The 27,253-nt window shown below is 36.7% G+C and overlaps 1 protein-coding gene and 1 pseudogene across 1 annotated transcript in view; one reads left to right on the top strand and one right to left on the bottom strand.

The window, feature by feature from the left end:
- NELL2 (neural EGFL like 2) overlaps positions 1–27,253 on the bottom strand; it is a 396,829-nt gene that overhangs the window by 159,616 nt on the left and 209,960 nt on the right. Inside the window, exon 14 of the mRNA XM_035255757.3 lies at positions 11,273–11,398. Within this exon, the coding sequence (XP_035111648.1) occupies positions 11,273–11,398 (126 nt within the window). The remainder of the gene's footprint in view (positions 1–11,272; positions 11,399–27,253) is intronic.
- On the top strand, positions 23,525–23,645 carry LOC118144750 (5S ribosomal RNA; annotated as a pseudogene).

Genomic DNA, 27,253 nt, shown 5'->3' with positions numbered 1-27,253 from the left:
AACAACAGTTTCCAAGACTCTTTTAAGACTAGGAAATAAGGGGAGGAGAAGCTGTAAGCAAAACAGAGAAAAGCAAGTCAGATGGGTTGATGAACCAGGACAGTGTTTCTCCTCCTGTGGTTCATCTCTGGGAATGGCACCATCAGGTATCTAGTAGTCCCAGCCTAATGCAAGACATTGTTCTTGCATACATATAGTAACAGGCTCACCTGCATTCCCTTCAACCATTCTTCAAGCTATTCTCCACCAAATACATAAATCTTACCCTGTTATCACCACTCACACCTCAACCCTTACCCCTATAAATTCCATAAAAGACTTCCTATTTATCATAAAAGGGAGACAGAACTTTCCACATGGCTTTTACTGAAGTACCATGTAGTCTCCTCGGCACATCCACTTTGGTCTTCTTGGTGCCTTGTTCTCTCTTTAAGCCATTGGGACTTTCCACATACTGCCCCTTGTTTCTGGAGCACTACTGCCTCTTTCTCAGACAACTCTTAGTCCCACTTCAGCATTAGCATCACCTCTTCAGGACACTCATTCCTCTCTTATTGCCTCTAATAGGTCTGCGAATCCCCTCCTCATAGTATACAGTCGAAATGGTTTATTTTATATTTGTGCCTATTTAACATCTCTCTTCCCCATTATTCTAGAACCCCCGTGGCCATTATATCTGGTTATTGCTCACTATTTTATCTCAGTATCTAGCACAGATATTAACACATGGAGGTGACTCAGCAAATATCTATTAGATGAATAAATAAGAAGCAAAGAAGCCAGTGAAGAGGGAGAACATGAACTTGCTTCTCTTTCATTCTCTCCACTCCACATTAGAATCATTAGTCATTTGTGCAGAATCTACATGCAAAAAGGTGGATTCACACCTGAATCTGAATAATTCTCATTACCACCACTTCTGCTTACCTAGTCCAAGCCACCATTAACTCTTATCTGTATTATTATATTAATTTATTTCCTGGTCTTTCTTCGACTCTAGGTCTCTATAGAGCAGTCAGAGTGTTTTCTTAGAACACAAGTCCCACATGACACCTTCCAATGCCTCCCATAACAAAGAGAATAAACTCTAAGCATTTTCACACTCATGAGCCTCTGCATGATCTTTGGTTACTCCCTCTAGTTTACCTTCTCCATTTCCCTCTTCACACTACCCAGTCATGCTGGCCTTTTTGTTACTCCCCTCAACACATAAAAACCATTCTGGCCCTAATAATTCAAACATTTATATATTTTTTTGGCCTGGAATACATTCCCCTACATTGCCTCCTCCAATCTTTCAGGTGTCTGCTCAAAATTCTCCTTCCCTGATAGGCCTTTTCTGACTACTCTAACCAAACAGTCCACCTGCCATCCCTGTCAATCTACATCATCTTTTTGTTCTTTTTCTTCATAAAAAGTTTTACTTTCTCAGATTAAATCCCACATTATTTTCTTATCTTCCCTAGTGGAATATAAGAACCACCAAACACTGTATTGCTATTGTATTGTAGGCAAAAACCAGGGTCCAGAACAAAGGCACCTATAGTTTACTCAATAAATATTATGGAATGATAAATTAAAAAGAAAACTATCACCAACACAGTGCCCATCACATAGCAGTTGCTCAACAAATATTGTAACTGCACATCTAAAGATATTTAACCTTTGATATCATAAAAAATTGAGACTGAATTCTCAAATGAAGACAAATATAAATGGCATTTTAAAACAGTATATTTAACAGAAGAAAGAATAATCTTTTCAATAAATCATGCCAGGACTACTAAATACACACAGGCAAAAGAATTAAGTTAGATCCCTACTGTATACCAAACACAAAATTAACTGAAAATGAATCAAGGACCTAAACATAGAGCTAAAATCATACAATTCTTAGAAGAAAATATGATTATAAATCTTTGTAACCTTAGATTAGGCAATGATATCTCAGACATGACACCCAAAGCACAAGCCACAAAAGAAAAAAGTAGATAAATTGGGCCAAGCACAGTGGCTCATGCCTGTAATCCCAGCACTTTGGGAGGCCGAGGCAGGCAGATCACCTGAAATCAGGATTGAGATCAGAGACCAGCCTGGCCAGCATGGTGAAACCCCATCTCTACTAAAAATACAAAAAGTAGCTGGGCATGGTGGTGCATGCCTGTGATCTCAGCTGCTTGGGAGGCTGAGGCAGGAGAATTGTTTGAATGCAGGAGGTGGAGGCTGCAATGAGCCAAGACTGTGCCAGTGTACTCCAGTCTGGGTGATAGAGTGAGACTCCTTCTCAAAAAAGAAAAGAAACATAAAGAAAAGAAAAGGGAAAAGTAGATAAATTGGACTAAAGAAACATTTAAAACTTCTTAGATTCAAAGAATACCATCCAAAAAATGAAAAGATAATCTACAGAATGGGAGAAAATATTTGTAAATAATTTATCTGAAAGAGTTGCTATGCAGAATACATGAAGAACTGTTACAACTCAACAATACAGCCAAAGTATTTTAACTGACATTTCTCCAGTGAAGATAAATAATCAAAACACACATGGGAAGATGCTCAGCATCATTAGTAATTAGAGAAATATAAATCAAACCCGCAATGGCGTACCACTAAACACCTACTAGGATGGCTAAAATTTGTTTTTTAAAGAAGAAAAATAACAAGCGTTGGCAAGGAAATGGAAACTCCATAGGTGGCTGGTGGGAATATAAAATGGTACAGCCATTTTGAGGATCCACAAAAGGTTAAACATAAATTTACTATTGGACCCAGCAGTTTCACTTCCATGTATATATCCAAGACAATTAAAGGTTCCACAAAACAGTTCGAACATGAGTATTTATAGCAGTATAATTTGTGATAGCCAAAAAGTGGCAATGATACTGATGTCCATCAGCTGATGAATGAACAACAAACAAATGTTGTATACATACAATTGCATATTATTCAACCATAAGAATACTGGTATATAAACTATATGTCAATAAAAGAAAGAAAAAACTAAGTACAGTTTATGAGCCCATTAGTAATATCCCTGTATAAAGGCATTATCAGTTTCCTCATTTTTAGTTATAATTTTCTTTTCAATTCTTTATTAAATTTTTAAGCTCATTTCTGAATGAGAGATAATCATTGACAATTTTCTGTAAAACAAAAGCAAAGAAAGTAAAAGAATTAGAATAAAATCATTAAAGTAAAGAAAAAAGAAAATCAACAGCAATAAGGAAAAGTGATGAAAATATCACCACTCTTTCTCCATAATTAGCAAATTAAATAATATAAACAGGACACTAGTGATAACATTTTTTAAATAAAAATATTTGCCTCTTTTAATATTTCGCTGGAGAGAAAAGAGGGAGAGAGAGAGAGAGAGAGGTGCGTCTCTGTGTGTGTGTGTGTGTGTGTGTGTGTGTGTGTACGTGCATCTGTGTGGTATGTGAGGTACGAGTCAAAACTGAAGTTTTACTACCATTAATTGAAAATTCTTTTCACATTGTCTTATGATAAAAGATGTATTGAAAATTCTTTTTATTTTTCATTATACTTTAAGTTCTAAGATACATGTGCAGAATGTGAAGGTTTGTTACATAGGTATACACATGCCATGGTGGTTAGCTGCATCCATCAACCGGTCAACCATATTAGGTATTTCTCCTGATGCTATCCTTCCCCTAGCCCCCCAACCCCCGACAGGCCCTGGTGTGTGATGTTCCCCTCCCTGTGTCCATGTGTTCTCACTGTTCAACTGCCACTTATGAGTGAGAACATACAGTGTTTGATTTTCTGTTCCTGTGTTAGTTTGCTGAGAATGATCCTTTCCAACTTCATCCATGTCCCTGCAAAGGACATAAACTCATCCTTTTTCATGGCTGCATAGTGTTCAATGGTGTATATGTACCACATTTTCTTTATCCAGTCTATCACTGATGAACATTTGGGTTGGCTCCAAGTCTTAACTGTTGTGAAACAGTCCTGCAATAAACATATATGTACATGTGTCTTTATAATAGAATGATTTATAATCCTTTGGGTATATACCCAGGAATGGGATTACTGGGTCAAATGATATTTCTGGTTCTAGATCCTTGAAGAATCACCACACTATCTTCCACAGAGGTTGAACTAATTTACACTTCTACAAACAGTGTAAAAGCGTTTCTATTTCTCCACATCCTCTCCAGCATCTGTTGTTTCCTGACTTTTTAATGATCACCTTTCTAACTGGCATGAGATGGTATCTCATCATTGTCTCAGCTCAAAATCTCCTTAAGCTGATAAGCAACTTCAGCAAAGTCTCAGGATACAAAATTCAATGTGCAAAAATCACAAGCATTCCTATATACCAGTAACAGACAGTCAAATCATGAGTGAACTTCCATTCACAATTGCTACAAAGAGAATAACATACCTACAAATACAACTTACAAGAGATGTCAAGGACCTCTTTAAGGAGAACTACAAACCACTGCTCAAGGAAATAAGAGAGGGCACACAAAAATGCAAAGACATTCCATGCTTATGAATAAGAATAATCAATATCATAAAAATGGCCATACTACCCAAAGTAATTTATAGAATGAAAGCTATTCCCATCAAGCTACCATTGACTGTCTTCACAGAATTAGAAAAAAACTACTTTAAATTTCACATGGAACCAAAAAAAAGCCCACATAGCCAAGGCAATCCTAAGCAAAAAGAACAAAGCTGGAGACATTGCACTACCTGACTTCAAAGTATACTACAAAGCTACAGTAATAAATACAGCATGGTACTGGTACCAAAACAGATCTACAGACCAGTGGAACAGAACAGGGTCCTCAGAAATCATGCCACACATCTACGACCATCTGATTTTTGACAAACCTGACACAAACAAGAAAGAATCCTCTACTTAATAAATGGTGTTCAGAAAATTGGCTAGCTATACGCAGAAAACTGAAACAGGACCCCTTCCTTACATCCTATAAAAAATTAACTCAAGATGAAATAAAGACTTAAATGTAAGACCTAAAACCATAAAAACCCTAGAAGAAACCCTACAAAATACCATTCAAAACATAGGCATGGGCAAAGACTTCATGACTAAAACACCAAAAGCAATCACAACAAAAGCCAAAATTGACAAATGGGATCTAATTAAACTAAAGAGCTTCTGCACAGCAAAAGAAAATATCATCAGAGTAAACAGGCAACCTATAGAATAGGAGAAAATCTTTGCAAGCTATACATCTGACAAAGGGCTAGTATCCAGAATCTACCAGGAACTTAAACAAATTTACAAGAAAAAAACAACAACCCCATCAATAAGTGGGTGAAGGATCTGAACAGACACTTCTCAAAAGAAGACATTTAAGTGGCCAACAAATACATGAAAAAAAGCTCATCATCACTGCTCATTAGTGATAACTTTTTAAAAAAAATCAATATCAACCATGTTAGAGAAAAAGAAGTGACCATAAAAAGATCATAAAATGTAAGCACTAGTCATATTCAATGTTATAAAAATTTAAGTACTTTCAGAAGTGAAACTCCTTGAGGAACACCAGAGGAGTCTCTTTTTAATAACAAAAACTCAAGTATCTAATAGAACTCCTTGTGCTTAGACACTTTATAACTCTCCAGTGACATGTGACATGGACCAAAGCCAGCACCATAAGACCCTGAGATAAGAGAAGCAGTAAGAATCAGTAGAAAGTATATGAAGCGTGCATCAGGACATTGTAATGTGAGGGGCCCTAAGAACTTCTCTCTGCTGCCTCTGTAATTTTATCATTGGAGAATCATTCACCTAGGGTAAGCTAAAATCAGGATTTTTATAGAAAAAAGGAGACAGAAAAACTTAGTGGTGAGTGGGACTTAAAAAGCGGTCCTTTTTGTGGTCAAAGTACAATTAGAGGACACTGGGGATCACAAGAAGTGAGAGAAGATATAGGGCATAAAGGAAATTCAAACAGGAACAGGGAAAGTTAAAAAAAAAAAAGTATGTATCTTACTATTTTAATTGGGTGACTCTAAAGCAGTATTTCCCAACCTTGTCACTATTGACATTTGGGCAATGTATATTGTTTTGGGGGTGGGGACCTAGCTGTCCTGTGCCAGATATGTTGTAAAGGATGACAATTAATCACTTATCTGAGAGGTAACCAGAGAAAAATTTCCACTGAAGGGATCCCAAGGAAATATAACATTTCCTCAAGCAGATAGATAGCCTAAAATATTATAGGGTATTTAGTTGCATCTCTGTCTTCTACCTTCCAGAGGCTGGTAGCAACTCCTTCTCACATAGCTGTGATAACCAAAAGTATCTCCAAACATTTTCAAGTATCCTTTGTCAGGTGGGAAGGCACAATTGACAACCACTGCTGCAAAGAATCAATTTAATCCCTAGGCTGGGGCAAGAGCATTTTCCATCCCTTCTACCCATCTGTCCTTCCCATTCTCCTATTTCCACTCTAAAGAACTGTATGACATAGAGCTCATCAACACAAAAGAAGAATCAGAATTCCTTTTTTATTGCACTAGAGAGCAGATAAAAGTGAGGAAGATCTAAAATAAATGCCTCTTCACTCAAATTTTGATTCTGTTACAGGTAGTTAAACAGGCCTAAGTGGGGCAGGAGAGGGTTCTCCTCTACTCCCCAGGAATGTCAAGTGATGCTTTGGCAATCATCACATTGCCTCTCTAAAAGTGATAAACTGGCAGCTGGCACCAGGGAAAGGCCATTTCCTGAGGGTCTATATGTGTCTCAATAAAGTGTTAACTTAATGCAGATACCAGGGAGAAGCAACTTCCCTGGCATGTATGTTAAGAGACAAAATGACAGAGTATGACTTTCTGGGGGCATTCCACGAAAAAAGGAAGAAATCAGATGAGCATGCATACAACTTCCTAAACATACTGGGCATGCTCACTTCCCAAGCATAAGGAGGGCACTGCACATGTGGGCAGCCCATTCTAAGGGAAGAATCATGAGAAAGGAGTGCAAGATGCAGGAGGTGGGTGGGCCTATAAAGTCCTGGGATCAAGGTTAAACACAGCACTTTTCCTTTGGGTCACCCATCTGGGACTCTTCCAACTGCACTTCCCTTCTCGCAAGTGTATTTTCTTTCTTGCACTAAACTTTTTAATAAACTTCCACTCCTGCTCTGAAACTTGACTTGGTCCCTTTTTCTGCCTTATGCCCCTCAGTTCTCAGTTGAATTGTTTCTTCTGAGGAGGCAAGCAGTGAGGCTGTTGCAGACCTGTACAGATCACCATTGCTAACTTGAATATCTTCCACCAGTAACATAGTGACATGTGACTCAGATATTTGCTACCAGTAACAATTTTGTCTTTGTTTCTAGAGATGTTTCATGCTTTTTCCACTACACAAGGCCAGTTCCAAGAAGAGACTTTCAGTAAGACTCAAGAAGATCTACCCAATTTAATTAATGCTTATGTGAGTGAACCAAAAAAGCCATTAGTCCATATGAATAATCAAGAAACTTTGTTATGCATAAACTAAATAGGTCATTTTTGCAGAGAACCTGAAGAATGAGCTTCAAGTATCTTGACTCATGTTTACCCTTCCATTCCCTTCCCTTTTCCATCCGTTTCCTTCTCTTCCCTTCTCCTTTTTCTCTTCTCTACTTCCCTCTCTGTACTCCCTTCCTTCCCTTTTTCCTTTCCCCTTCCTTTCCTTTACCATTTCTCCCTCCCCGCTGCTCCTCTCTCTCTCTCTCTCTCTCTCTCTCTCTCTCTCTCTCTCTCTCTCTCTCTCTCTCTCTCTCCTTCTTCCCTTATGATATCCAGTATTTATTCTATAGCAACGGGAAAGGATATATATAGAGAAATCATGAAGCATTAATTAGGAAAAATAATAACACCTTCACTAGAAAGAAAATTATATTAATGGGTTTAGAAGAGCAAACACAAAGCATCATTTGTGCAAATGGTGCAACTGAGTCATTTTTACAAGTTAGGAATACAGTCAGAGGCCCACAAAATGGTGATTCAGATTTATTACACTAACTTCTGATTTAAGATCATTATTGTAAGATCTGTAGGGTAAAATTTCTCTTGGAGTTGAAGCTAATTAACTAAATAACCTATAAAGACAGCAGTTTAAATACTGAACATTACATATTGAATAGTATATTTCTACATAAAATATAAGTCATTTCCCTTTATTTTTGTATGGCTGCAAATTAGACAAATGATGAATAGTATAAGAGTTGTAATAAAGAGGATCATATACCAGCCCCTTTTGCCTCTCACTAGATGTTTAACTATGGATAAAGGAATTAATCTAAGTCTCAGTTTCTTCATTTGTGAAATTTAAGGGACTGAACCAGATTATCTTTAATAATTCTTCCATCTCCAAAATTTTATGATCATGAGGAAAATCTAACTCAAATCATCTGAAACTGAAAAAAAAAAACCATGCAATTTGATCAACTCGCAGATGTAATTCATATGCCAGAATTACTAGGTTAAAAAAAAGAAAGCAAAAAAAAAAAAACTTCTTCATTGATCAAAGCTCTTGATTATTAAGTAATGTGTATTGCTCTTGGAATCTTCTTTAAATCAGAATGTCTATGATTAATTTCCACTTGGGATAAGCTACTTTGAGAGTCTGCTGGGAGTATCTGTTGTTCTGTTAGTGGAGGTTCTTTAACAGGAATGAGAGACAGGGATACAGAAGCAAAACAAAGATGAAATTCCAAGAGCTCAGTCACAAACATCAGGGACTGGCTCTGCAGTGAGGGCTTGACATTCATTCTGCAACGTCTTCTACTGCAAGGATATGGGTGTCTGTTACTAAAATTTAGAAAAACTAAATCTCAATCTTTTATAAGATAAATAAAGTCCTACTCTGGTCTTAAGGGAGCTCTCAAAAAGGAAGAGCTTAGAAGCCTTTGGCCACAAGGCAAAGTCCCATCAGTGGAGTAATTTCTTTAAGTCTTTTGTACAGACCCTAATATCAAAGTGCGGGGGAACCAGTCCAAGGACGTAAAATGTAAACATGTATTTTCTTTACAGAAACCTGGAATATGTGTTGACCCCCTATGGCCTAACATTAAAAACAAAAGAAGTTTTGGCAATATTCACCTGACTCTGGACTAAAAATAAAATCGATTTATATTCTCTAAAAAAAAATGTGACTTTTGTATTCATAGACCTAGTCATAATAGAGAGGAAATTTATGGGCAAGAAAGTTTCTCCTCTTTAAGTGGTAGCATAGAAATAGTGGTGTTAGTTGAAAATGCTAGTGACTCATTAAAGAAATATATTTCATCATCTGCCAGATCCTGAGATTCTTGGCTCTAGTTCCTTAGGCACAAAAATGATGGACTGAACAGTTTTTCTTAAAATGATTTTCTACTCCCTCCCCATTTCTACAAAGACACAGTTCATTTATATCATTAGATACTTTGAAATGGTAAGGGAAAATTCCTCCCAAGTAGTCAAAAACAAACATTAATTTGTAGGATTTTATGTGGAAGGAAAGTGTACTAGAAGAGGTGAAGCCAAAGCAGAAGGTTCTCTGTAAATGTATAAAAGCTAAACTATTCCTTGGATTTATATCCAATAGACTCAGAACGGAAATGAATCTCTTAAAAATATCCTGCCCTGCAGAAACACTCCTTACTCATCAGTAGGCCAAATTATGTGCCGAGTCCTTTTACTTAAAATTTCTGATATTACTTTAAGAATATAAGAAAAACAAAGAGAATCATTAGGAAATACAAAAATGCACAAAGCTTTTGAAGTCTATAATACCAAAGAATCAGTGGACTCCCCTGAAATTGCTAGCACTCATTTTTAATAAGCACACCTTGAAATATGTGCATTCTAAGATGCAGCAGTTTTATCTTAGCTTTCTTCTTAAAGACTAAATGGAAATTCAGATTTATTGATATTATTACAATAGTAAATGATATATTCCATTTGCCATTTATTATAATTTGTTCTTTTATATTCTTTTTATGCTGAAAAGCATCTCTGTAGTCCTCCTTCAAGATACTCTTCCACTTCAAGATATCTAAATTTTGTCTAAAAAATGAAGAATTACTTCCATAATTTGTAAATGTTTAGGATGAACTGACAAAAAAGATAGGAATTCATAATCCATCAGCATTTTTATATTAAATATCTTCTACCTTCAGGATATCTTCAGTTATTTTCCATAAATTGGGAAGTCACTTCTCATTATTTTTGAATATCATCATTATGTTTTTATAAATACTATATTTGAATTTAGAGGAAGATTCCTTCCTATGCTCTGATAAATAGGCTATCAATTAGCACACAGTATGGACACTATAATGAAAGACTTAGAAATGGACAACTAAAACAAAGACAAAGTGATACTTCTTTATAGATTCATATTTTTACTAGGGAGGATTATGGAGTCTCTTTCCCTGGAAACATCTAGATTTTGTTTACACATGCATCTGATTAAGATCATAAAGTTGGAGGTATAGAAATAGTTGACAAGAAAAACATTTTTGGGTGCTCTCCAGTTTTATGATTCTGTTTCTCTAAAATATGTTATTTTTGTTTTTTCTATTTTAAAATATACAGATGGAAAGAAATGTTCTGTTCACACCCACATTTCCTCAAATCCTATAGTATTCAAGCTACTCTTCCAGCACCATGTTTTGCTTTGTTTTCTCATGTTCTACAGGTAGAAAGCTATAGAATAAAGGAAATACGCTACATTACCCCAAGCCAGGACCAATTAATTTCACATATTACTAATACAATATCCTTAAAAAGTCTCTGGATGAGACTGAAAGAGTGGCATTTAATACAACAAAAATATGGAACATTCCTTTATGTAGTCCTTAATTGTACTTCTCAGATGTGTGAAGAAGCTCAATTATCTTGAGGACTCTAAAAATCTATTTCTGCAAAAAAAAAAATCCCATTACTTATGTTATTATTCCTCTATTAAAAAATCTAGTATCACATATCATTTAGGGGTTGTTTCTCAGATTGACCATAGTATTTCACACAAGTTTTGAGCATAAATACTAAGTATAAATGTAGTATAATACTGAATTTTTAGGGCTTTTATCTTTCAAAATCAGAGTATATATTTATACAGAGCAATCAGGCATTTTTTTCTTTAAAACAGATTAAGACATAACTACCAAATCAAGAACATATGATTTTGCTTATGTTTTGTTGTCTTTATGGTATACTTATCAAAAAATGAGAGTCAAGGAAATTTTTAAAAGTGAACAAGATATAAAAAGATTTTATTTCATAAATAACCACCATTTACCTGTACATGAATAATCATCAATTCTGATGTATCCAGTTTTGCAGATGCACATAAAAGAACCTGGAGTGTTGACACACATTGTATTTTCACGACAGTAATGGCGCCCTTCAGCACACTCATCAATGTCTGTGAAGAAAAACAGGACAAAGAGGTCAACAGTAGCAATATTCTGAAGCTCCTCTATAATTTTCTTTGGTAGGAAGAGGAAAATATTTACTTTGAATAGCATTTCAAAAAAGTATGCACGATATCTCCTTTGCTAGGAGTGTTTAATGTTCAAATGACAAAAATCATGAGTTTTTTCCAACAACTCTTCTTGGAGTTTTGAAGAAGTCTGTCTATTTAAACTTGCATCATCTAAATATCTTTTGAAATTTTCAGTGCATTCAACTGCCTGTGCTTGATAAAATAAATCAGAATGCAAAGATGGGGCTGCCTTAGTATCCTATAATCTTCAATCACTGAGCCTGCCACATATCATTGTTTGATTCACCAGCTATTCTGTACACTTGAGGGGACCCTGAAAGAGGTAAATAAAGTGTTTGGTATTAACCAGAATTGTAATAACCTTACTTAAAGATATGAAGCCAACTGCATGAGCCTATTAGAGATAAAAGTAGGCATATAGCTATTCCAATAAGTGTCTAAACACAGATAATATTACAACAGAGACCTGATATAGATGAAAGTTACAAAATGGTAAAATAAGATAATATATTGAAGATCTTACATGGTAAGTCACACACCAAGTTTTGAGTATGTATAATGACTTCTAGATGCTAACTCATAAAAATCACTGCTACTAATTGTGAAGAATCTGAATTTTCACAGTGAAACTGTCCTCATTTAATAGCATCTCTGCATAGAACATAAAGTATTTTAAAGGTATTTTATCATTATGTAATAGTCTTTATTAAAGGCCTTAATCCATTTTCCAGACAATGAATTTCCCATCTGGAAATCTGCTTTCTCAAATCCTTGTGATGATTCCACAAGGTAGCATTGAATTCACTTATGCTATTAACAGAAATGAATCAACTATAAAGAGATGGCTAGATGACACACAACTACAGGGGCCATGTCATTTGTGTAAGCCAAACTATGTTCCCAGTACTGAGAATTTCAAAAGAAATAATTGACATAATCTCAGGAATCTATATTTTAGAACTGTAGGGTTCTTATTTATCTGAGGTATCTATTTTACAGAGGGAAAAACTGAGTCCTAGAAAAACTCAATTTTCTATTCAATTCCATGGACAACATAATATTCTAAACCTTTTATCTGAACCTACAAAAATTTCCCTGGTTTGGTCCCTACTTTTCCAATTTCACATCCGATGACTTCACTTTCTTCTCCTCTCTCAATGTTCTGGCCACACAGTTTCTAACCTACCTGCTCTTTCACCTATCATCCTTTATATATGCTGTTCTCTCTATTTATAACTGCTACTCCTTCTCTCCCTGATATGATTCCAGTGGATCTTGTTTACCAGTAGATTCATCCTTCAAGAATCTTTAAATGTCCCTCCTACAAAAACTTCCCTAATGAACTAAAATACTCCCAATGCAGTGCTCCCTCTAGACTTTGTAAATGTCTCTATTATAAATGTATCAATTGTATTTTTACTAGCTTTTATAAACTTACTTCTCCCAAAAAAACCACATATTCCTCAAGAGTATAAATTATCTATTAGTGTTTCTTAACTTTGTCTGGCCATCATATTCATCTGGGATGCTTTTTAAAACAAACAAACAAACAAAATAGTTCTTGGGCCAACTCCGAAAACCCCACTCCAAATTCTAATTTAATTGTTTGTGGTGGAACATAGGCAATGATTTTTTTTTTAAAAAAGTCTTATCCATAATGAATGTAATACAGGAGTCAACAAAAAACTTCCGTAAAGAGACAGATCATAAATTTTTTAGGCTTTGGATGTCTAGTGTTTGAATAATTTGGCAGTGTTTGAGTAAAATTTCACTTACAAAAATGGATGGTGAGACAGATTTAGCTCACAGGTCGTAATTTGAGGACTCTGGACCTAATGCATAACCAAGGTTAACAGTCACCACTGAGTGGGGTGGGGATTTGTTAGATCATAACAGCGAGTAGATAACCACATGTCCAGCTGTGGTGTCTAACACATATCTGAGTTTCTATCAGAGAACTCTGAAATTCAGCAGGAAAGTGTCAGAGAAACTTTGATGCATGGGAGAGAGAAGTGAAGCAGCTGGCCCAGGTGATATCAGCTCAAAGCTGTAGGGCTAAGGGCCCCACAGGGTTGTGGGGTATCCTGTAGGCTATGCTGAGGAGCAGGATCCGAGGAATAAAGAGACAGGACACAGAAGTACAAGGAAAACGCAGCTGGGCTCGAGGGGCCACGCCACCTATGAGCGGAGTCAGGCAAGGCCTCGAATGTCCAGAAGCGTGTGTATTTATTGCATATAGGTTAGGGTGCAGGGCAGTGGATGAAATCATCTTTAAGGATAGTGATAGGGTTGTGAGCAATAAAACAAGGGGTCCACCCTCATTATGTCACCTAGGCTAGGAGGTGGACAGTGCACAGCAAGGGGTCCATTCCCATTAAGTCATCGAGGCAAAGGCCTCGATGTGCAGTAAGTGGTCCACCCCCATTAGGTCACTGAGGTATGGAGGTGGGCTGTGTGCAGTGAAGATGGTGCAGTGTGCAATACCTTTATCTATGGGCAAGCTACTTCTAAGATTTATAGGAGAATGCTTTGAGTCACACAGCAATGATAGAACTGTCAGGGTTACCGCCACCTGCTGGCAGATTCCAGTGAGTTCTATAGGGAAATGCTTTTCAAGCAGCACAGTAACAAGAGCTGATAAAGTTCACAATCACCAACGTGTGATTATCTGGAGGGGTTTTGAGCCCTCGGAGGCTTGAGGGATTGCCAGTCTGAGGGCAGCCCTCCACAAGAACTGGAGCAAGGTCCTACAACTCCTTTATCAGGAGGAATGGCTCTTGCCCCAAGCCTGACATAAAGCGAGTATCTTTACGATACTGAATGCTGCCGCCTGGGCCATGGGTTCTTGTCCAGGTATAACTGTTTTCCCTTAAATCATGCTCTGCACTGTGTCTGTCCAGACATTCCTCTGACTATAAGCTGCTTATCCCTTAATTCATGATCTGTACTGTGTCTACTTTAGGCATTCCTCCAATTATGAACTAAGATATATATGGAAATAACTGAGTGGTAAAATATTCTTTAGGCACTCATTCTAAGAACTAATATATGATTATATAGAGAGGATTATATAAAGGGAAATAACTAAGTAACTAAGTAGTAACACTATAAACTGAGATATTCTCCAAGCCCTAATTCTATAAACTAATATATGATTATATAAAAGGAAATAACTGAGTAGTAACACTGTAAGCTGAGATATTCCTCGGGCCTTAATTGTGCCAGGATTCTGCTTTGCTTTCCTTCCTCGGTACCTATATGGGGGGTTACCCACAAAAGCCAGGAGGAACTATCTATTGTGGGGAAAAGGTAGGTGAAAGATTCACAGAGGTCCACATTCCCACCACAGACTCATATAACCCTAGCCACAAGTGAGACCTGAGCCTAGTACAGAAAGGTGCTTAGAATCCACAGGATGGCATTGTTCCAGAGAGGGAGTTCACAGAGGGTCCTGCAAAACTCTCTGAGGCCAAAGCAACTATAGCATGGTGCCATTTTGAGAGTCCACCCCACAAAAGATGATATCCTGTTCTGGGGCCCAAAAGGCCCTGCTTTTCTACATATCTGGAGCACCATTGCCATCCCTTCATGTCCATCCAGAGGGCTATGGTGCCATAATACCAGCTGGACCCAGCAGTGCAACCAGGTCCCAAGCACTCTAGTCCATACAATGTCCTACACACTGGGGAATGGATGGTACAGCACACTGAGGAAGCTGCCCCAGGGCAAAGATAGCCAAAGCATACCCTCCCTAGAAAAGGAGAGCTGACTGCCCAGGGTCACTGCCAATGACAACAATCCTGCCCTCTCTAGCAGAAGGGCTACTCTGTATCTGTACATGCCTTCAGGAGACCTTGGGACTGGCCATGTGCCCTCCTGGGGTCTGAGAACAGGCTTTCCCCACCCACCGCCCCTGCCACCAGCACGCAAATGTGCTCTCCAAGGACCTGATGATTGACCTATCCTACCCACCATAGCCAGGGCCCAGATGCACCATTATGGTGCTTGAGAGACCTGTCTCATCTGCTGCAACCACTGCTGGTGCCCATGCTCACTACACAAATCTGGAGATCATCCCACAATGCCCATTTGTGCTGGCCAGGAGCCTGGGGAATAGGCCTGGCCTGCCTGCTGTGACTGTATAAATATGCACTAGCCAGGGTATTAAGGACAGGCCTGCCCCACCTGCCATCAGTAGTCACATGTACCTCTTGGGAAACCCAGAAACCAGCATGCCCATCCCATTGCCACCAACACTAATGCTTGGGCATATGGTTCAGAGACCTGAGGGTTAGAAACTGCCACTAGTGCCACCATCAGTGTCAAAAATGCTGCCCGAGTGATCAAGAGCTCACTCAGTTGGCCCACCACTGTTACTACCAGGACCTGAGCACACTGCCCAGAGGCTTAAGAACAGACCCACCCATATCTGTAACTGGTGGTGCCCCTGTATGCAACTAAGGGCCCAACAACTAGCCACACCCAGCCCACCAATGCCACCATTGGTGCCCAGGGACCAGCCCACCTAAAATTCCCATTCCCAGCAAAGCATCACCAAAGCCTCCTCTAACAATCACAGCCTAAGTCACTGAGGAACTCATAGATACCAATGACACTGATTATAGCCCAATACAGAGACTACACTATTGTGCCTACCCAGAATCAAAGCAAAAGCACCTTACTAAACCAACAATGTAGACACATCTATAGAAAAAAATCTTTCTCTACTAAAGCCAGTCTATAAAATTGGAAGAGGAGACTGTTACACCATATGCACAGATATCAACATAAAGACACAAGAAACATGACAAAACAAAGAAATATGATGTCCCCAAAGGAGTATCATAATTATCAAGTAACAGATCCCAAAGTAAAGGAAATCTATAAAATGTCTAAAAAGGAATTCAAAAAATGACATTAGAGAATAGACATTAGAAATACAAGATGACACAGATAGAAATCAGGAAAACAAGTTATTATCTGAATAAGAAATTCAACTGAAATAAATGCCATAAAAAAAAAACAAACAAATCCTAGATGGGAATAATTGAATGAATAAAATAAAAAATATAATAGGGAGCTTCAACAATAGACCAGATCAAGCAGCAGAAGAAAGAATTTCTGAACTTAAAGACAGGGCTTTTGAAATAACCCAGTCAGACCAAAAAGAAAAAGAAAAAAGAAAAGAATAATAAAATGAAATAAAGAAAGCCTAGGTGGCATATAGGAAACTATATAATAAGTAAAATTTAAATTTTGGGAGTTCCAGAAGGAGAAGAGACAAACAAACACATCAAAACTTATTTAACAAAAGCTGAAACATTCCCAACTCTTGCAAGTTATAAACATCCAGATACATGAGCTCAAAGATGCCCAGATAGCTTCAATTCAACAAGGTCTTATTCAAGGCACTTTATAGTAAAACTGTCAAAAGTCAAAGACAAACAGCAGGAACAAAGCATCAAGTCACATATAAGAGAATCCTTATCAGACTACTTTTCTCAGCATAAAATTAGAGGCCAGTAGAGAATGGGGTGATGTATTCAAAGTGCTGAAAGAACAAACAACAACTGGTAGTCACAAATACTATAGCTTGAAAAGCTATCCCTCAAAAATAAAGGAGAAGAAAATTCATTCTCAGATGAGAAAATGATGAAAGAATTAATCATCATTACACCAGCCCTACAAAAAAATATTTAAGGTAATCCTATAACTAGAAGTGAAAGAAAGATATCCGCCATCATGAAAACACATGAAAGTATAAAACTCACTGGTAGAGCAGATATACAAATAAGCAAGAGAATGGAGTCAAATATTATCACTATAAAAAAACTCATCAAATTGTAAAGTAAACAAAGAGGAAGAGAGAATATATAAAACAATCAGAAAATAATTAGCAAAATGACAAAAGTCCCCACCTATTAATAAAAACTTTGAAAGTAAATGGCTTAAATTCATCAATTAAAAGATACATAATAGTTGAATGTACTAGAAACCAAGGTGCAAGTACAAGAAACCCATTTCATCTAAAAAGACACACACAGACTAAAAGAGGAGGGATTAAAAATAAAATCCATGCAAATGAAAACCAAAAGTGTGAAGGAGTAGCTATGCTTATATCAGAAATGCATTTCAAGTTAAAAAACATAAAAAGGGACAAAGTAGGTCATTAAAGATGATGATGTTATAATTCAGTAGGAAGATATAACAATTATAATTGTATATGTACCCAACACCAGAGCACCCAGTTAGGTAAAGAAAATATTATTATAGCTAAAGAGAGAGCTAGACCCCAATATAATAATAGCTGTAAACTTCAATACCCCAGTTTTAGCACTGGGCAGATCATCGGGACAAAAAAATCAACAAAGAAAAATCAGACTTAATCTGCAACACATACTACATGGGGTTAACATTTATAGAAAATTTAACTCAATGGTTGCAGAATACACATTCCTCTCATCAACACATAGAGGGTTCTCCAAGATAGAATACATGTAAGGCCACAAAACAGGTCTCAAACATTTTTAACAATTGAAACCATAGCAAGTATCTTCTCAGAACACAATGGAATAAAACTAGAAATAAAAAACAACAGAAATTCTGGAAATTGCACAAATACATGGAAATTAAGTAATGTGTTCCTCAGCAACCACTGGGTCAATATAGAAATTATGAAGAAATAAAAAGTTTTCTTTAAACAAATGAAAGTGAAAGTACAACACAGCACAACCTATGGGATACTGTAAAATCAGTGCTAAGAAGGAAATGTATAGTAACAAATGCCTACATCAAAATAGTAGAAACGTTTCAAATAAACAATATAGCAATGCATCTCAAAAAACTGGAAAAGTGAGAACAAACCAAACCCAAATTTGTAAAAGAAAAGAAATGACAAAGATCAGAGCAGAAATAAACAAAACAGAGAGTATCAGACAATACAAAGAATTAACAAATATGAAATGTTAGCTTTTTAAAAAGATAAACTGCTATACAGAATATCAAAAAATAAAAGAGAGAAGACCAAATAAACAAAAATGAAGACAATATAACTGACACTACAGAAATACAAAGGATCATAAAAGACTATTATGAATGGCTGTATGTTAATAAATTTAAAAACTTAGAGAAAGTGGATAAATTCCTGGACACATACAACCTACCAAGACAGAACCAGAAAGAAATAAAATACCTGAACAGATCAACAGCAAGTAACAAGACTGATCAGAAATAAAAAGTCTCCCAACAAAGAAAAGCCAAAGACCAAATGGCTTTACTGCTTAATTATACCAAACTCATAGAGAACTAACAAAAATTCTTCTGAAACTATTTCAAAAAATGGAAGAGGCAGAAATTCTTCCTAACTCATTCTACAAAGCTACCATTACCCTCATACCAAACCAGATAAGGACAAACAACCAACAACAAAACTAGAGGCCATGATCTCTGATTAACATAGACACAAAAGCAATCTCATCAAAATACTAGTAAACTGAATCTGACAACACATCAAAAAGTATTCTGTGATCAAGTGAGATTTATTGTAGAGAAGCAAGGATGGTTCAATGTATGTGAATCAATAAATTTAATACATTGCATCAACAGAATCAAGGATTAAAAACCATATAATCATTTCAATAGACCCCAAAAAAAGAATTTGACAAAAGTAAACATCCCTTCATGATAAAAACTCAACAAATTAATTATGACAAACCCACAGCAAACATCAAACTGAATGAAGAAAAGCTGAAAGCCTTCTCTCTAATAATTGGAACAAAACAAAAATGCCCACTTATACCACTATTATTCAGCATAGTATTGGAAGTCCTAGCCAAGGCAATCAAGCAAATGAAAGAAATAAAATGCATCCAAACTGACAAAGAGGAAATCAAATTGTCCCTCTTTACAGATAATGTGATCTTATATATAGGAAAAACAAAAGACTCAACCAAAAACTCTTAGAACTGATATACGGATTCAGTAAAGTTGCAGGATGCAAAATCAACATCCAAAAAAAAAAAAAAGTGACATTTCTATGCACCAATAACAAAGTCCTGAAAAAAGAAATTAAAAAAAGCAATCCCATTCACAATAGCCACAAAAAAACCCTATAAAATACAAATACATTTAACCAAAGAATAAATTTAACCAAGGAGGTGAAAGACTTCTACTACTAAAAACTACTAAACAATGATGAAAGAAATTCAAGATGACAAGAACAAATGAGAAAAGATCCCATATACATGAATCAGAAGATCTAATATTGTTAAAATGATTATACCACCTAAAGCAATCTACAATTTCAATGTAATCTCCATCAAAATACCAATGACACTTTTCACAAAAAAAGAAAAAAAAATCTTAAAATATATATGGAACTACAAAAGACCCCAAATAGGTGAAAAGAATAAAGCTAGAGTCACACTATCTAACTTCAAAATACATAACAAAGCTATAGTAACCAAAACAACATAGTATTGGTATAAAAACAGACAGACCAATGGAACATAATAGAGAACTAAGAAATAAATTCACCTATTTATAGCCAGCTGAGTGTAAAGAATCACTAAGCATATCACTCATTTCTGTATCTGCAATAACTTGTAAGGCATCCAGAACATTATGGGGTCAATAAATGCTACATAAAAATAAATACTTCAAAACTAGTTAATGAAGATTTAGGAATGGCTCTCAATACATGTGTAGCATGTGTAGGCTTGCAGCAAGAAAAGAAAAGAAAGAATGGCTCTCAGATTTTCTGACTTCTAGGATAATATTTTTTCTCCTGATATCTTGCTACTTCTAAATATTTACACTGGTCTTCAAGGAAAGTATCACATTCAATTACAGCCTAAAAATCAAGCTACAAGGAACTTAGAGAAATACAGTAAAACCTCATTATCTAGGGTTTTAAGATTATAACTAAAATCACATGGGATTATTAATGTGCTGAGCTCAATCAATGGATGACTTGAACTTAGACCCTCTGAGAGCCATAGCAGGAGTCCCCTGGGCTTAAGCTTGTGAGCTAGAGAGGATGCCATCAAGAACTCCATGTGTACAAAGGCATGAGCAATTTACCTGTGGGGATAAAAAAGCCAATTATTGGAAACAAGTCAGTGAAAACACCTTGGTTATCAGAAAAATGAATTATTTTGATTACACTGTGGCATTTCATTCCTCAAACAAGAGTGTTCCTGGTGAAAGACCACAGTTACTGGTACAGATAGAAAAGTGGCTTCAGTGTCTGGAGGAGGACAGTGAGTCCCAGCTGGAGCAAACATTAATTACACCAGGCACCATAACTCTCTCCAAAGACAAAACAATATCCTATAGAACAGGGGTCCCCAACCCCAGGACAGCAAACCAGTACCAGTCCCTGGTACCAGAACCAGCAGGAATAGCTACCAAATCTGGTTAACTGAACTCACAAGTATGTGTGAAACAGCCCAGATCTCTCCCAAGAGTACTTAAAAGATGGGAATTTTGATGGCACTGAAGTTCTGTGAGAGGTGGGGGACAGAGGCAGTGAATTAGGATTATTTCTGTTCATGTGACCCTATTTACAGCCACAATGGTGGAAAATTTGATTTATAAACATAAATGGAGAAATTGTGCAAGAGTACATTGGCCTTCTAAAAATTGTTCAGTGTTGGGGTCTACATCCCATGGGTTTAGGAGACAGCGACCTGTCCAATCTTCTTTTACAGATGTTTCCCTTTTAAGCTATCGGATGGCCAGAGAAAACTCCATGTAGGATCATGAAGCAAAAACAAAAAGACTATTGAATATAAAACCTTTTAGGAACTCAATGATTTGTATCCCATAGACATATAAGATTCATGACCAAGAGATCTCAAGTATCAGCCTATTACTTGGAGCAGTGTTGTGAGACAGAACGAAGTAAAAATAGCAGAAAACACCACCATAACACTGCAGATATAACTGCCACTGCCTTTTTTGATTTCTCATGCCCTCTCTTCAGAGGAAGAATTTCCCAAAGAGTTGCATTCACGTACTAAAATTGCTAAGTTACATAAACGTCATCTCTATTTACATGTACGGATATTTGCAGGCATAAAAATTGCATGACTAAAAAGTAATCTGGCGGAAAATCATGTCAAATTTAGTCCAGGGTGTATTTTAGTTTGAAATCCCAACTCAAAAACCTAATATAAGTCAAATTCTCACAATTCAGTTTTAATTCTCTACATATTCATTGAGTATCTTCTATGTACAAAGGCATTTTATTGAATTTTCTGATGTCCCTATGTGGTAGAACCACAATGATGAGTGGATAGTATTAGGAATAGGCTTTGTCTCATTATGACTTTGGGCTAAGCAGAAAGAACTGCACAGATTTGGACTAGGCTGCCAGTAGAAATATTCTGACATGAGCTGGTTATGCTGTAGAGAATCAAACAAAGAGAGTCCCATTGGACCACATGGCCCTTCACATACCATCCAAAATTTATTAGAGTTAAGGGATAGACCCTGCCTTACAAAAGCTTACAATCCAGGAAATAGATAATGATGATCATCATCACTGTCATCCAGTTAGCTTCCTTCTACATTTGAAGCCAGCATTTCACAAGCAGCATTGTTTAAAAGCAATATCTTGAATAGAGGTTTATGGTACCTTAAAAACAAAATATTACATGATCAAATAAGTTTCAAGATCACTATATTACCATAGTTCTTCCTAGCTGCCTCCTAAACACTCATCATGTACATTAGCTAATTAATTATAAGCTCCGAGATACTTGTTTAAAAAAAAAACTTCATTCATTTGTTCAACAAATATATAGTGGACAGGCACTATGTTCCAGGTACTGTATTCGGTGATAATACAAGAGAAAATAATATATATATATGATAATGTTATAAAGTTATGCATACTATATAACAGAAACATATACGTTGTGCATTGAATAGAGAGCAACAGACTTTTTTTTTAAACATAGTGCTTATTTGTTCTGAGAACCTATTAATGCAGAATGCATTTGGGAATTTATATATGGTGATACAAATAATTTTCTGACTCTGACTCCTCCTCCCAACTTGAGAAGTTGATAGTGAAATTAAAAAGCCAGGACACATTTACATAAATAACAACATGAGATCCTATATTGTAAGTGCCAAAAAAAACCCACACACATACACCTACAAATCCTACAGTGACTGATATTCAGAGAAAGGTTGATGACTAAGAGTAGACATATCCAGGGAAAATATAACGATGTGGCAGGGCTTGAGGTGAATTTTGAAGAAATCTACTTCACTTATAATGTAGGATCTCATGTTATTTTGCTGCAGAAGGAGCAAAAACATAAAATGTTCAGGAACAATAATCCATTTAATTGGAGTTTATGCAAGAAAACAATGTAAATACAATTATGGGAAAGGTGTATGCGAATGTATTTAAATGACAAACAAATATGAGGGAGGGACCTCCTTTGTAGTGATATGAAGACATTAAACCATTTGGAAGAAAGGGATATGGAGGAGGTTTAGATATATCTCATTGGAGTTGGTAAAATGGCATAATTGAGGAGTTGGTAAAAAGTGCATTCAAGGTAAGAAGATGTTTTATGAATTAATAAAAGTCCAAGTCTTAAGTGGTTACTACATCCAAAGTAATCTTCCCAGTCTCAGTTTCTTCATATGGTACCTTCATTGGTATCTGAAAGAATTCTATTAAGTTTTTGTTAAATATCTGCTAGCTATGCCCATTGGAATATAAGATTCAAGAGGATAGAGAGCTTGTCCACAAAAAAGTCTGGCCCTGAATAAATATCTGTTGAATGAATCAATGAATTTTTTTATGGCTTTTCCTTTAAAAGGACAAAAATGAAAGTATCTTCATTCACAATGGTCTGATCTGAAGCTCAACATGACAGAGTGAATTCATTGTCTTCCTAGCACACTGCCTGAGAATTTACTTAGACACGGGGCTTTTGTAAGAATAGCAAACACAAGTCATCCTTGTGAAACAGTCTTGCACAATCAAGGAAAAATGGAGTGAGAATAAAGAAGCCTGAACTCATGTATGGCCATACCACCATGAATGTACCTGATCTTGTTTGATCTCATGAAGCTAAGCAGGGTCAGGCCTGGTTAGTATTTGGTATGGGAGACCACCTGGAAATACCTGGTGCTGTAGGCTTTACTTAAACAAAAAATATAAAAAATAATTAAAAATTAAAAAAGAATAATTTTTAAAAAGCCTGAATTCTGGACCTGCATTTATTACAAACCTGACAAGCATTCAGTCCCTCCAGACCTTAATTTCATCATTAAAAGATAATTTTCAAGTCACTGCTAGCCATAAAACTTTGCAATTCCAACAAAGGGAACATGATCTATGTGGCTGTGGTGGTTGCTGCTCCTCCAGGATTTTGTAAGCTATACAGCCATATTCTATCAAATTTAAAAAGCAATAGTAAACCGTGTTTCTTATACTTGAACAGCCTCTCCAGCCCCAGGATAATTCAAGTTCGTCTATTTTAGAAACTAGCATTTATAAATTTATAAATTCCCTTTAATCCTATCTGAAAGCTGAGGCCAACTTTGTAATTATTCAGAATCATAGATTTTTAGATCTGAGAGGAACTTTAGAAATCATCTAACCCCAGTAATTTACAATTGAAGAAACAGAGGCACAGAGAAGCCAGAAACAAATTAAAGAGGTGGCAGGGATGGAATCATATAGCTTTTGTGAGCCATATTAATTTGGACTTCATCTTATATAAAACGGAAAGGTTTTAAGAGGTGATTAATTGAATCAGATTTGTGTTTTTGGAAGATTCCTCTAGCACAAGCTTATATAGTTAATGAGTGGCAGCCATAACAAGAACAATGATTTCTTTTGGTCTATGGATTCATCTCCAGACTAAGCTCAGAAGCAGTGAACACTCAGGCATGATGCTCCCTTTCCTGTGTTCTGTCACACCACCACGCTATGCCACATTATACCTTGGATGTCACTGATACTATTTTGTTTTATAAAGTATAGTGTATTTCTAAAGCTACATTTATCTTGATTATATTCTGTAAAAATATTATATTAGTAGGTTAATATACAGTCTTCTATACAGTCTAATGTCTTCTTGCTCAGCCAATAAAATCCTGAAGTCATGCAGCTCAAGTGCAAAGACTCCACGTATTGAAAAACAATACAGATTGGTATGGGTTATTGCTAAGTCTTGACTCACCAGCTCTCAAATGCTGGTTGGGCAAAGTTGGCAAAGATATTAACAAAATAATTCACAAACCAGGATAAAGACTATGTTCTAAGAAACACAATTCTGGAAAGAGATTTGAGAGTAACATATGGAAGCATAAGAATATTTTTTAAAATACAAAATTTGTAAGTTTAAGTAGGCTGCTCAGTGAAATACCCATAAAGAATAAATTTAAATATCATTTACAAATAAGCTAACATTGAAAGGAATTGCCAGCAATCATATGTTTTAAAGTCAGTGGCATTAATGAATTTGTTTACCATATATTAATTTCTATGTATTAAAAACTATATCCATCTAAAAGTATAACTGAAGGATAAGACTGAAACATGATTTTCTTGACATCTCAAAATAATGGCCACACATTTGCTTCATTCATTTTGTAATTTCATTCATTGTAAATTGTATGGTACATTCCTCAAGAAGAGTGAAAGCTCTGGCATTATATCTGATTTCTTGCTACTCTTAATAGAATACATAATTCTTGACCACTACCAAAGCAGTCCACCACTACCAAGACAGTACATCACTACCAAGGCAGTCCACCACTATCGAGGCAGTCCACCGTTACTGGGCAGTCTGTCATTACCGTGGCAATCTGCCATTACCAAGGTAGTCCACCATTACTGAGGCAGACCACCATTACCGAGGCAGTTCTAACTATACCTCTGTAAATGAAACTGCAAGGAAGTTCACACAGCAGCTAGGCAGAGCCCACAGCAGCTCAGCAACGCCTCTGCTGGTAGACTGTGACTAGGCTACCTCCTTGCTGGGCAGGGCATCTCTGACAACAGGCAGCAGCACCTCAGGAACTTATAAATAAGGCCCCACTTCCCAGGAGAGAGCACCTGGGGAAAAAGGCATTGGTGAATTCTGCTGCAGCAGACTTAAACCTACCTGCCCAGCAACTCTGAACAGAACAATGGAGCTCACAGCTCAGCAGTTGGGCTCCCATAAGGGATAGACTGTCTCCTCAAGCAGCTCCCCAACTCCTGTATATCCAAAGAGACACCTCATAAAGGAGAGCTCAGGCTGACATCTGGTGGGTATCCTTCTGGGACGAAGATAACAGAAGAAGAAACTGGCAGCAACCCTTACTGTTCTGCAGCTGCCATAGGTAATCCCCAAGAAACCAGGGTCTGGAGTGAACCTCCAGCAGTCCTATAGCAGAGAGACCTGACTGTTAGTAGGAAAACTAAAAAACAAAAAGAAATAACTTCAACATCAACAAAAAGGACATCCACTGAGAGACCCCATCTGAAAGTCATCAACTACAAAGACCACAGATAGATAAATCCACAAAGATGGGAAGAAACCAATGCAAAAAGGATGAAAACACCAAAACCCAGAACGCCTCTCCTTCTCCAAGGGATCACAACTCCTCACCAGCAAAGGAACAAAGCTGAATGGAGAATGAGTCAGATGAACTGACAGAAACATGCTTCAAAAGGTAAATAATAAACTTCTCTGAGCTAAAAGAACATGTTCTAACCCAATGCAAAGAAACTAAGAACCTTGATAAAAGGTTTGACAAAATGCTAACGAGAATAAACAGCTTAGAGAATAATATAAATGACTTAATGGAGCTGAAAAACACAACACAAGAACTTTGCAAAGCACACACAAGTTTCAATAGCCAAATCAACCAAGCAGAAGAAAGAATATCAAAGATTGAAGATCAACTCAACAAAATAAAACAAGAAGGCAAGACTAGAGAAGAAAGAGCAAAAAATAATGAACAAAGCCTCCAAGAAATATGGGACTATGTGAAAAGACCTAATCTACATTTGACAGGTATACCTGAATGTGGCAGAGATAATGAACCCAAGCTAGAAAATACTCTTCAGGATGTTATCCAGGAGAACTTCCTCAACCTAGCAAGGCAGGCCAACATTCAAATGCAGGAAATGCAGAGAACAACACAAAGATATTCCTCAAGAAGAGCAACCCCAAGGCACATAATTGTCAGATTCACCAGGGTTGAAATGAAGGAAAAATTATAAGAGCAGCCAGAGAGAAAGGTCAGGTCACCCACAAAGGGAAGCCTACCAGACTCACAGTGGATCTCTCAACAGAAACCCTACAAGCCAGAATAGAGGAGGCCAATATTCAACATCCTTAAAAAAAGAACTTTCAACCTAGAGTTTTATATCCAGATGAACTAGGCTTCATAAGTGAAGGAGAAATAAAATCCTTTATGAACAAGCAATTGCTCAGAGTTTTTATCACCACCAGGCCTGCTTTACAAGAGTTCCTGAAAGAAGCACTAAACATAGAAAGGAACAACCAGTATCAGCCACTCCAAAAACATACCAAATGGTAAACAGCATCAACACAATGAAGAAACTGTGTCAACTAATGGGCAAAACAACCAGCTAGCATCAAAATGGCAGGATCAAATTCACACACAACAATATTAACCTCAAATGTAAATTGACTAACTGCCTCAATCGAAAGACACAGACTGGCAAATTGGATAAAAAGTCAAAACCCCTTGGTGTGCTGTATCCAGGAAACCTGTCTCACACTC

The sequence above is a fragment of the Callithrix jacchus genome, chromosome 9 (genome assembly GCF_049354715.1).
Source record: "Callithrix jacchus isolate 240 chromosome 9, calJac240_pri, whole genome shotgun sequence".
NCBI classification, from domain to species: Eukaryota; Metazoa; Chordata; class Mammalia; order Primates; family Cebidae; genus Callithrix; species Callithrix jacchus.
This window is presented reverse-complemented; position numbering and strand designations above follow the sequence as displayed.